This window comes from Homarus americanus, unplaced genomic scaffold (assembly GCF_018991925.1).
Source record: "Homarus americanus isolate GMGI-L3 unplaced genomic scaffold, GMGI_Hamer_2.0 scaffold41366, whole genome shotgun sequence".
NCBI classification, from domain to species: domain Eukaryota; kingdom Metazoa; phylum Arthropoda; class Malacostraca; order Decapoda; family Nephropidae; genus Homarus; species Homarus americanus.
In genome coordinates, this window is record NW_024723541.1 from 6,103,754 (window position 1) to 6,117,365 (window position 13,612).

The following is a 13,612-nucleotide window of genomic DNA, read 5'->3' on the forward strand; positions in this document are numbered from 1 at the left end:
TATATATATATATACCGGTATATATACACCTAGACCCCGACTTACGACTACGTGGACTTACGACCGTCGGGACTTACGACCGCCTCAGATATAGATAAAAATTTAAATGACACGCATTTTCTATACCGAAACGTTTCCAGTTAATGTAGTCTCCATGTATAATAAGAAAATTATGGGGGCCCCATGTGCATTCAGCTGACTACATTAAAGGTTAAGTGCTCAGTCACACTGTATCCATTCCTTATTATTTATTACTTTCACTGTACTGTAGCCATTCATCATTATTCATTACTTTTACTGTACTGTATTTCATTGTAGATTTTTTATTAATTTTTTTTTTTTTTTATCTATGTCGGACTTCGGACTTACGACCTGGATTTGGGTCCCTAACCCCGTCGTAAGTCAGGGGGTCTAGGTGTATATACCTGTATATATATATATGTATATATATATATATATATATATATATATATATATATATATATATATATATATATATATATATGCAAGTAAATCACTGTAGGTGTGATCTAGGTATATGCTGATAACCTGTACTCACCCCAGATGTGAATTACAGCGGGAACGTGTTTTTTCTTCTTTTCCTTGTGGTTTCAGCATATATATATATATATATATATATATATATATATATATATATATATATATATATATATATATATATATATATATATATACATATATATATATATATATATATATATATATATATATATATATATATATATATATATATATATATATATATATATGTAACCGGTCGGAATTTACTGGACTTTAATTTCTCACTTGACTTGGGGTTTATTAAAGATTAATAGATGGTAATGGCAGTGGAAGCGCCCCTTTGAGAAAAATCCCGAACCAGCACAAGAACACTTAAATCTACTAAACAAAATGAATTGTCCGTGACCCGTGGAAGGATAGCGTCTGTGACTGGGATGAATGAGACACACTGTAAAATTTAGACACTTATATTCCCTCCAACACTACAAACACAATCAAATAATGGTACACCAATATGCGCACCTCTTAACAAACTTTAACACTACTCTGGGGAATAAAAGTTATACATGACATAGAAATTATTAGAAACACAGGCAACAATAAATTTGAAGTATTAAGAAATGTTGCTTGCACACATGAAACAGGCCTTAAGGGCTTTCACAAAATAATATCAGTCACTTAGGAAATGGTACTAAAAAATAAGAAATTAAATACTCCACAATGAATAGGCCTTAAGGGTTTTCAACAAAATAATATCAGTCACTGAGGAATGGTAATAAAATATAAGAAATTAAATACTCTACAATGAATAGGCCTAAAGGGCTTTCAACAAAATAATATCAGTCACTGAGGAATGGTATAAAAAATAAGAAATTAAATACTCTACAATGAATAGGCCTTAAGGGCACTCAACAAAATTATAGCACCCCAACAGATGCACACTTCCTAACCTAACTTAACCACTACTCTGGGGAACAAGGTTATACTTGAGATCAGAATTATGAAGAACAATCAGATGCATTAAAAGAATCAATCACAGTATCACTCTGGTTCCACTTAATGACACAAACATTAAAAAAAAACACTACTATCAAAATTATTTAAGAAATATTAAACTACACACGTCAAGCTAATATCAGTCTGAGGAATGGTGTTAACTACACCCGTAATAAGGAAGATAAAATGTTCCTCTAGGTATCTCCTAGAGTCCTAGACTCACGGTCTCCGTGTGTGACCATTAATATACTCAGATAGCCTCAGTGTACTCCCAGTGCGTCCATGGGCAGGAAGAGAGTGAGCCAATCAGACCTTGTGCAGTTGAGAGGAGCTTTAGCTTCCCGTTAGCAAGAGGGTTTCACTCAGCGACTCGGGACATGTGGTGTTGTGAGCCGACGTGTTGTGAGCCGTCCGGGTGGACGGCTAGATTCCCTCAAGAGATCCTTTGGTACCCCGCTAAACAGTGACAGGCCTACTCTGATCGGTCCAATGGCGACAATCGCCACCCTCAATCATCAACGGCAGTCTCAAACGGCAGTCAAACTCCGGTCAACTCCGGTCAACTCCAGTCAAGTGGGTTCTGACGGAAACCCTGAAATGAACTCACTGTTAGCTCTAGTTAACTTTACCACTACCCTATCTAAACCCTGTCCGAGATTGAATGAGACTTACTTGTTATACTGCCATAGCGCAGCACAGGTGACTAGGCCACGTGACTATTTCTGTGACAGACGCGCAGGGACGTCTTGTTTTGTATAAATCCTCCCCGCGACTGAGACCTAGCCAACCTCGTGTCCTCTCAAGGCGTTAGCTTGGGCCTACGTGACATATTTTCCGCCTAACTAATAACTCCTTGGGACACCCGTAACATTATTCAGACTGATAAACGATCTATAATAATTTCAAATTCAATAATAGTCCCTTACTTCATGAATCGCATCATTATTAATTCGGTAAATTACATTTAATATCATATAGGCCTAGTTCCGCAATCTCTCGCTATGAGCAGGCAGCGCTCTCTCCCCTCAGATGACCTTGAACGCTCAGTATCGCTAATGGCGGGGCATTTGAAATTACTCTGAAATTTCTGAATATTAATATATATATATATATATATATATATATATATATATATATATATATATATATATATATATATATATATATATATATATATATATATATATATATAAATTAGAGTGGAATTAAAAAACATAAGTATAATGGGGGAGCAGTACAACCTGGGTTGTACAGGAATAAGGTTGAACAAGAGGACACAGCATTCAGGATTATGTCTAGTTGGCAATTATGTTTATTGTAATGGTGATTACTTATTTAAATAAATAATTTCTGATAAAACGGATTTGATGGTGCAATAAAAGCAGGTAATGTAAATATAGTAAGTGTTACAAGAAATATTAATATCTTCGACAATAGATATTTTTTTTAGAGATGATTTAAAGGAAGGGAGCTTAGTCCTTGCTCGGATGTGTGGGGGTAAGTTCCACACCTTCACACCATGATATTTTATGGAGGTCTGGGACTGAGAGGAGCGCATGGGGGGTGGTCTTAGTAGCTCTGGGTGCAAGTTGTATCTCTGATTATTCCGGAACTGGAAGTAATTATTGTCAAGTAAGTGATTGATAGATTTGTAAACAAAGAGGGCACAGCAGTAAGTAATAATATCCTCGAATTTTAAAAATTTCAATATAGCAAATTTTTTGTTTGTGTGATCTGTTATTTTCAAGTAGGTCATTGTCCGTACAACTCTCTTTTGTGCAGTAACCAGAGATTGTGTTTTTGAAGAGCCAGAGGCCCCCCCCCCCCTCCCATAGTGTGTAACAGTGTATCAGGTTTTGGTAAACAAGATCATGATAGATTTCTTTCATTGCTGTGAGAGTGAGTGACTGTCGAGTGTGATACATGATAATGCACTGTTTATTGATTTTACTGTGAATGGCTTGTATGTGGTTTCTCAAGTTAAGTTTCTCATCAACAATAACTCCGAGGAATTTAGTATTTTGTTCTCATTTGAGGACTATATTACCAAGGTACAGGGAGTTCAAGTCTGGAGGTAAGTTTTTTCTTCTGTGAAAGATTGTGTAGTGGGGTTTCTCAAGGTTTAAGGTCAGTTTATTACGTATTACCCAGGTCCCGACTTTAGTTAATTCAGTGTTCATAGTTCGCTACACGTTCACAGACGTAAATAATATGACCTTCAAACCACGGTCTACACTTAGTCCTAAAGTACACTAGTCCGGATCAACTGAACTTTCCCAATCATCTTATAGATACTTTGAGTTCTCCTTAATGCTATGAATACATGCAATTAATATTACATAACCGTACCTGGGTACAATTCAACAAATGATTCAGTAACATTGAGTAGGTGAGTTATCCTTTATCAATGTTTCCCGTTCTCCGAGCTCCTACAGGCGTGGTGGATTTGAATGTTATGTATCGTAATATGAATTAGAGGGGTTTTTTAGGAATGACTATGATGTGCGCAGTACACCTGCCCTCGTCAACATCAGTCGGACTGCTGTCAACGGTCTCTATGTTATCCAGAGGAAAGCTGCTCGTATCATCCTTGGGGCTCCTCAGTGGACACACTCTACTTCTCTATATACCGAACTTGTTCTTTCCCCCTTACAGGATCGTGTCCAGGAGTTTTACCTAAAGACTACTGTTTCCACTCTACGGGATCCTCGGGGCAACTATGTCCAAGCCAACTTGACTCCTGCTGTCCGAGGCCGACCTCCATCTAGAAGACAGTGGCGAGGGTCACTCATCCGAGCCCTTCAGGAACACGACCTCCTGCCTGATATTGTTGTCACCCTTGCTCCTTCTCCCTGGCTGTATTTTCAACCTGAAGTGATTGCCCTCGGTGGACCGCTCTCGAAATCCCAAGTGAACCCTGTTATTCTCTGCAAATACCACCTCTCTAGGATCGCCCACTGGTCCCCAGGTAGGGTCGTCCTCTACACTGATGGCTTTGTTGACCCCGTTACAGGTCGGGCCGGGACTGGTGTCTACATCTCCCGCCCTGATGCCCCTGAGCCTATCAAACGTTTTCTCAGAGCTTCTGAAGGGGCATCCTCCACTCAGGCTGAACTAATAGCCCTCCTTGCTGCCCTTCTCGCTGAGGAGGAAGCAGATGGTTTCTGCCCCTTGCTTATCTGCTGTGATTCCAGGTCTGCTCTCGACGGGATTGCATTTGGATCAGGGGAAAATAAGGACCTCATCCTCCGAATACGAGGGTTAACATCCACACTTCAGGATGCAGGCCGTCCTGTGACATTCCTATGGATACCCAGTCATGTCGGTATCTTGGGGAATGAGGGAGCAGATGGCCTTGCCAAGACTGGCTGCAACAAGGCCACACCTGACTACGTTGTTCCTCGAACACTTTTACAGCTTAGGACCCAAATTCGCCGCAAACAGAGAGAAGCCTGAGAAGCAGCCATCCCCCTGGACTCCCCGCCCACCTGGTATGATGTCCTCCGTAAACTTCCTGACCTCTCGTATGTCTATGGGAAAGGGTCGCGGAAAAGGGACGTGATTGCTGCCCGTATAATCATTGGGTATGACTTTGCTTGGGAGATTGGTATCCCCGCATCCCCTGAGCAACGCTCTTGTGCATTATGCAGAAGACCCGACAGTTGCACCCTTATCTACTACCTCCTAAGATGTCCCCACACACAACGCTTCCGTGACGCCTGCTGGACCACCACTCCACGACCCCCTGACGGAGACACGATGATCCTCCCCATACTGGCCAGATACAATGTAAATAATATTGATAATGTGTTAAAGAAATATCCTCCCTTCCTTAGGCTTTAGTAAGCCCCCTTTATAATATTTATACTGTACTGTATATACTTGTGACACTTGCCAGATGCTTCTGGTGAAAAATTGAAATTACGACATGTTTTATGTTGAATAAAGCCTAAAGAAGGGCCAGCTCGCTTGTTTTCATTCTACATCAGTTAGTAGTAGTGACGTGGTGCTGTAATGGTAGTAGTGTTAGTAGTAGTGGTCGACTGGTTGTGTTAGTGTTAGCAGTAGTAGTGGTCGACTGGTTGTGTTAGTGTTAGCAGTAGTAGTGGTCGACTGGTTGTGTTAGTGTTAGCAGTAGTAGTGGTCGACTGGTTGTGTTAGTGTTAGCAGTAGTAGTGGTCGACTGGTTGTGTTAGTGTTAGCAGTAGTAGTGGTCGACTGGTTGTGTTAGTGTTAGCAGTAGTAGTGGTCGACTGGTTGTGTTAGTGTTAGCAGTAGTAGTGGTCGACTGGTTGTGTTAGTGTTAGCAGTAGTAGTGGTCGACTGGTTGTGTTAGTGTTAGCAGTAGTAGTGGTCGACTGGTTGTGTTAGTGTTAGCAGTAGTAGTGGTGGTAGTACTAGTCTTAAGAGCTAAGAGTAGTCGTAGACTGGTAGCGTTAGTATTAATAGTGGTAGAGCGGTAGTGAAACTTTTAGTATTGGTAGTAGTGGTGTGGTACTGTCGTGGCCAGTGTAACGACTAAAACAAGCCAATCAGTGGCGAAGAGCATAGCGTTAGTTGTAGTAGTGTGGTATTGTAGTAGTATTGCTTGTGTTAGTAGCAGTAGTGTGGTTATGGTAGTGTTAATTACGTTTTTTGGTAGTGGAGCGGTACTGTAACGGTAGTGTTAGTAGTGTTTGAATATCATCTCTCTGGCTACCATGGTAACTGCTTACATAATCTAGCTAAGACTCATTAATTATAAATATTAGAATCCATATTTAACTACAAAGTAAAACTACAATATTCGCCATTGTAAATTTATCAAGTGTTTTCAATAATAAATCACCATAATTTTGACCCGGCATTTAGCAAATGTCAAAACTCCCTCGAGCATTTCCTACGTCAAATAATGTAGGATAGAAAATGGAGCCAAAAGACTACAGACAAGTATATATTTCAGTTAGATATTATGTAAAGAAAATGATATATTATTGTTATTTTTTTTATATAAAAGAACGATAAATTAGCTTGTTGAAGATGAATATATTATTTTCTTCCATGTACAAGTCAGGATTATCAGCTGTTTACCCACAATTCCTCGTCGGGTGCCACGTCTGTTTTGCCTTTTAGGTCGCTGTTGTCAAATTGGTTGTGGTGAGCGAGAGTGAACAAACTATTAGGTCGCCAGGGAGCAGGTGCCACTATGGGAGGATCACAGAGTGTGGAAATCCCCGGAGGAGGCATGGAGGGTTACCATGTGCTCAGGGTAAGGTGAAAAGTGACGAGCTCAGAGCATCTTCATACAATGTCTTTCACCCCGCCTATACTCTTAACCTGCTCACTAATCTTCCTATTGAGGTTAACAGATCATTTATAACGCGCTGATGAGTCTGTGTAATTTATTTTCAACATGTGGTATTGAATATGTGCCTTAATATTTTGTCTTTACATGTACTGAAGAGAATGAATGAACCTTCTGGTGGGTGTCGTCAGGAGCTGCCAGGTGTTGGGCTTCTTCTAATACGTATTTTATGTCTTGTAACCACATTAATATTGGGATTGTTGGTTAGGTGAGGATAAGTTAGGGTCAATTTGTAGATTCGACCAACCATGGCTTTCGAGTTGAGCAATGTGTTTTTCCAGTGGCTTAGACAATTTTAAGACACCCTTCTTCCATGTTATTACCCTTGCAAATTACTTAAAATTACCTAGCCTAACCGGGGAACTCCGCCCCCTCTGGATCACCCTGTATTTTTAAGTCATTTGTGAGTGAAATGTCATGGAATTGTCTTAAAATTGTCTAAACCACCGGAAAAACAAATTGTTCGGTATTTATTGTTAAAGTCAACCAGGCAATTTCAGAATTTGAATTTTGGAATCAGTAGTTTAGGCAATTCTAAGACACTTCTTCTGTAACATTTCTTCCGCTCATGATTACATTCAGAGAAAATCGCAATAAATTTGTGGAAAATCTTATTTTTTTTTAAGTTCTTGTTAATGTTACCACCGCCTCAGAGAGCTCCTATGTGTTGGTTAGTATGCTGTATTCTGCATGCGCTAAAGTCTGGCACATGCGCTGTTGTTCTTTAGACGTTAATTGGTGGGTATGGTTTTGAATCGACCAATCACAGCTCGGTATAGCCCCTTCCCCCCGCCGTGACCCCCTTGAATTGTAATTTATTTCCAAGATGTCTCCCTTGTACAATGGCTGTGATGTTGATTATTTGCAAGCCATTGCCAGATTTCATGTTGAATATTGCTGTAAGGATGGCGAGGCGTTGAAATTTCTCCATGAACACTGTAACCAGCACTGTAGCTATAAAGCTGACAAACATCTGTTGTACTGTGGAAGGAGTCTTCTGAGTAAGGTAAGCACTACTGATTCCAAAACTTAAAATCCTAAAAATTGCTGGGTAACCAAAATTATAATTTTACCTAGATTTGTTTAGGTGAGGTTTTGTTGGGTTTGGTGTGATAAGCGTTAGAAATAAAGGTTGGATTCATTCAAAACACCTCAAAAACCATCAGAAAAACATAAATTTCAACTTCCAACAACTTAGAAAGAATGTGACGGAAACTTAAAATCCTAAAAATACGAGTGGAAACTTAAAATCCTAAAAATCGCTGGATGACCGAAATGATAATTTTACTCTTTGCTCAACTTGAAAGCCATGGTTGGTTGAAACTACAAGTTGACCTAAGTTAGGGGAGGAATGTCAGATGAGTTTAGCTTAATGTTTAAAATCACATTATGTAGTTATATGTATGTGAAAAATTAGAATTCCCAGTTTGTGTTGCCTATTTCATAAATTATTCATAAATCTGATGAGACAAAGGGCAGTAGTACACGTCAGTGTAAAGGCTTAATGTAATAAACAAGCAGTGTCTCGTACTAGAAACTTTATGTATTCGTGAGTTGATATCTGTTGAGCACACACAAGAATTTGAAGTTAAGATATACATAGTACTTAAAACAAAGAGGCTACATTACCGATCATTGCAAAGTAGCCTGACAGGCTATTTTTTGGCTATTTTGCCGAGCCATTGTTTATGTAACAAGTATAATGGTAATGTTTGAGAACAGCACTACCACCAGAAAGAGTTGTTCGATTTTGTAAATTTTTTCCACAGATGTTCTTATTATAGTAAGTATTTCAAAAGAGTTGACGTTTACTAGAACCCAATAGAACCTGACCTAACCAACCAAAGAAACCTACCTAACCTTTTAGCTGGGGGCAGATCCCAAACCATATTAAACAAAAAGTACTTGCTTTGATATCTGATACCAATGAAAGCAACTTTGTTGAAGCAGCATGGTGTAATTTTATGTTTTTTGTGGACGTGAGATTACGCTCTGACTGAGAGGGTCGGTTGAAAAGAAACAGACGATACTTGGTGACTCGGCAGATTTTTCGGAGGAGTATTAACGGTATATAATTAATTTCTTCACATACAATGCCTGTGTATTGTAGAGACATCATTTAAATGTCATGTGATCAGGTTTAACTGTGGTTTACCCCGCAATTTCCCTCATCCTTCATGCCCTGCCCACCACAGGTGATGTCTGATCGTATTTAGAGGAAATCTAAAAAAAAATATATATATATAATTAACATAAAAAGTTGTTGCTACTTTTAAAATACTTAATACCTATACAATGATAAGAACATATGTGGACAAATTTAATGAAATTGAACAATGCCTTCTGAAGGTGTGCTGTTTTCAGAAATTACCAAAGTACAGTACAGTTCCTCCCCGACTTACGACTGGGTTAGGGACCCAAATCCAGGTCATAAGTCGAAAATGCTTAAATAATACTTAGAAAATCTAAATTGGGCGTTTCTTTTTCTTCTCAGTACCACAAAAATCTCACTTTTAAGCTTGCCAGCCATTTTAAAGTGAATTACAAACGAAACTTTTGTCAGTACACAGCGCAATCACTGACGTTGGGAGTCGAAAATACACAATTTGAAAAAATTTTGGTACGACTGAGGCGGTCGTATGTCCGGGTGGTCGTAATTCGAGTAGGTCGTAAGTTGGGGAGGAACTGTACTGTAATAATATACAATACAGTAACAGTATTTATTGTATTATGTAAAGAAAAATGACCTGATATTTATGTACAACAAATTATTACTTTTTATATATACATTATCCTAGATGAGGGATAACAAGGAATTATATCCATGGGGATGGGATATAATGAACTGTAATTGTTTAGCTAATTCGCCACCCAGAGAGCAGGTAAAGCCGAGCTGTGGGTCAGTTGTGTAATGATAATTTCAGACAAAAACTTTCAGTGCTTTTTAAACATAACCAAGATGTCGTGAGTTGAAAAAAAAAACTACTAGTGAAGGTATTAGTGCATTTGTTGCCACTGTCCAGATCTCAAAATTTTTTATCTCTGCACTCAATAGCTAAGACAACTTTATAAGACACTTTTCTTCTATGATGTTTCCCTCGCAAATGGCCTAGAACCAAGATATTTAATATGCTGGGGGGTGGGGGCCCCCTGTTAGGAAGTTAGCTAGTAGGTAAGGTTAGGTATGATTGGTTGGTTAGGATAACTTAATTAGTAATACATGGTTGATAATACAATAAATACTATTATATCCTTACTTCAATTACATAAACAATGGACCTTGTAAAATAGCCCAAAACAGCCTGTCAGGCTATTTTACCATGCCTAATAATTTAGCCACTGTCTACTTAAAATCACATTACAGTATTATGCATGGAAAGAGCAACCGGCAGTTGTTGAGATTAATAGGTATGTGAGATTTTAGAGTGCATGTACTGACCTATTGTCATTAACCCTTAGACCCTGGGTGACGTTTCAGAACGTCCTCTTATTCCTGCCATTTTTTTTATATTTTTATTTATTTATTTTATTTTTTTAAGTTGATTTTTTATCAAATTATTCAGGGGGGTGGGGGTGGAGGGGGGGTTACTACCAGCAGCACCCTAACCTGGGGTTTAAGGGTTAATGAAAGATGACATGAACTAAAGTAACCTGACCTAACAGTAAAAGTATACAACAGTGCCCTGTTGGAAGGATCCCATACAGTAGTTATATGGAATTGTAGTAATTTAGGTTGGGTTTAGTTAAGTGGTTTATTTCAGAATAATAAATTATCTACAGTCAGTCTTGGCAACTTCTGACATTTATGAAGTACAGTATCAGGTGCTATTACTGTGTGTAATATGTGGTTCATAAAATTAACCAAACTAACCTACCTAACCTCACCTAAAATACTATACCTAACCAAACCAAGACAAATTTATAAGAAAATAATTTGTTAGGTCTGCTGTACATACACACAATCACCAAGACAATATGGTTTTAGATTTCAGTTGGGGGCACTGCTTGCATCCATTAATTGAAGCAAAATTTAAAAAATTTATATCACATAAAACATATTACTGGGTACTTGTGTGTTTTTCTTGGATTTCATGAGGTAAGAAAGCATTTACAGTAGCTACTGAAAAGTTCCTCAGCATATACAGTACAGGGGGGGCCCCAAATTCACGGGGGTTAGGTTCTCAAATTGGCCGCGAATAACATTTGCGGACGGAGGGGGGGGGTACATTTTTACTTGTGTACAAAGAAATGTATATTCCCTTTGTGTTTGCCCTTAGGACAATTATTTCTTTTACCTGTAGTATTGTATATGTGTGTGTATAGACACACACACACGCATACAAATAAATAATAATGGGAAAATTCTCTCACAAATAATCAGAAACATTTTATTAAAAATGTAAGTCTACCCTCAAGTGCATGCTTTATTACTTAATTCATAGAGCACGGACTTGAGGGTAGACTCACATTTTTAATAAATTTGTTTCTGATAATTAGTGAGAGGATTTTCCCATTATTCTTTATTTGTATGTGTGTGTGTCTACACACACACACACACACACACACACACACACACATGTTTACAATACAGATAAAGGAAAGTAAATATCCACAAACTTGGGGGGGGGGGAGGCATACTGTACTGTGCTGTACTGTATGTGGAGGAACTTCTCAGGAAAAATAGTAAAACAACATTTGCAAGGCATTATGTAGCTACTCAATATTGTATTTCATTTTATTTTATATATCATAAGTTTCTGATGCTATTGTATTTTATTTCATGTTTTGGGTCTGAAGTGTTATCGTGAAGGGAAGATTCATTTCTTATAATTCTTGGTGAGGTTCTGAAACTTTTTTATGGATAATTTTTAACTGAATGATTGTGCTATCATTCCTCTTATCAGATTTTGCCATAAAGTAATCGCAGGTAACCCACGCAAGTGAGGAAAATAGCCATAAAACATTGATGATGGTGAAAGTTACTATAAATACATGGTCGCAACAGTATACTACTGTATAGTATACAGTACAGTTGAGTCTGGATTTACGCGTTTTTTCATTTACGCGGTGCCTTGCCAGAATTGAAATGCTTGATTTACGCGGCAAATTTGGTCATTTATGCTGGAAGCGGCGAAGGCAGGGTGCGCACAAGGTCGCCCAGTCATCAAAACATTACCGAGTTCTTCACCCGCCACCCACCACAGCCGGCCCAAGTCAGTGATAGTGAGGATATGGACTTATATGGACTTTGAGGGGTTTGACAAGGAGGCCCTGCAAGCCTCTGTGGTGGATAGTGATACAATTGATACAAGTGATACAGGTGAGGGCCAATAATCTGCCCTGTGCCTCGGAACCAACCCCCCATCCCCGTGTGCCCAGCCATCTTTTCTACTAATGTAAGTGTTAAAAAACCTAATATTATTGATATTTCTCTTAATTATTAATTGTGTGTGCATACCATCATAAAATTAAGGTGTTATTTTGACTACAAGGTTGATTGTGTCGGAAAAAGTGGAGTTTGGGGGTCGGCCCAGTCTCTATTTCAATTAATCCCATATGTTCTGTTATTTCATTTACACGTTTCTTGTTTTACGCGGTACTCCGCGGGTTCAATTGACCACGTAAATGAAGACCCAACTGTACCTTGTTTTATGTCATAGTGTAAGGTAAAGGTATACTGGACTGCCACCTCCTTATGAATTGGACTATTTTGACAATGTCTTATGTGATATTTTGTTTAATGCATAATACAGTACAGACAGTCCTCAGCTTGTGAACTTAAAATGTTCTTGAAAATTTGCTTGTAAACCAGATCAATAAATCACATTGAAAGAATGATGCAGTATAAATGATTCATGAGTCCTCAGATACAAGTGAAAACAGTTATTGAAATAAACAATAATGAGTAAATTAATAATATAAACAACCATGGTTACTGGTTCTTACTTTATGCTTATTACTCGTTAATGATTAATTAGTGAAAAATATTTACTCAATGAATAATCATTGTAAAACCATAACACAACACAAGATGCAATATGGGAGGGCACTGCACAACACACCCATGCAGTGTTTGTTTTCCAGCACTTAGTTGTTTAAATTCTTACATTTTGCCAATTAATGGCAGTGTGTTAGAAAAAACTGTTTTTGTGAGTGGAACATATTATGTTGAAAAGAACAAAACATGATCATAATTATATTTGTATGAGAGACTGTTCATTTAACGAATGGATTTCGAGGACTTGCTATCTGTGGTTTCATCTGTTTACCTTGGCGTCAGACACTGTAGTCTGTAGACTAAGTCATTTCTAACATTAGAAGACATAAACCAATACAGTACAAAATAAGGGAATAACCTTGGCCTAGTTTTAGGTTAGATTTAGGGCAGGGGTTGGGAAACTTTTGAGGTCCAAGGGCCAGATTAAAATTAAAGATTATATTAATAATAATATACTGTGTGAGCGCTACCTTGGAACATCATCTCAGTGTAGTTCTGCTATTATAAGTCAGTCTTATGGTGTTGTATATTTATCCTCTAAATTTCATCCAAAATCTATTGACTAGTACTATACACCCCTGAGTCTCCACTTAAAAAAGACAGAGAAAAACACTGTACTCGAGTATGATCACAGGCCACCTTGAGACCGTCGGTGGCGGGGCCACAGTTTCCTTACCCCACATGAAGATTAGTCCCCCAGATTATTTTGCCTGATGCTTAAACCCAAATGCTTAGTGTTTAATCATCAGGTG

General features: G+C 38.3%; 1 protein-coding gene across 4 annotated transcripts in view; it reads left to right on the forward strand.

Annotated features, from left to right (window-relative positions):
• The first annotated feature begins 6,577 nt into the window (after positions 1-6,577).
• LOC121863608 (Golgi reassembly-stacking protein 2-like) overlaps positions 6,578-13,612 on the forward strand; it is a 49,408-nt gene continuing 42,373 nt past the window's right edge. The window contains exon 1 of one of the 4 annotated variants that reach the window (XM_042362338.1): positions 6,578-6,766. In XM_042362338.1, coding sequence (XP_042218272.1) covers positions 6,704-6,766 — 63 coding nt within the window. In that variant the 5' untranslated portion in view covers positions 6,578-6,703. Of the gene's footprint in view, positions 6,767-6,789; positions 7,869-13,612 lie in introns of those variants that run through there. The other 3 variants (XM_042362340.1, XM_042362336.1, XM_042362337.1) reach the window with 3 other exon arrangements.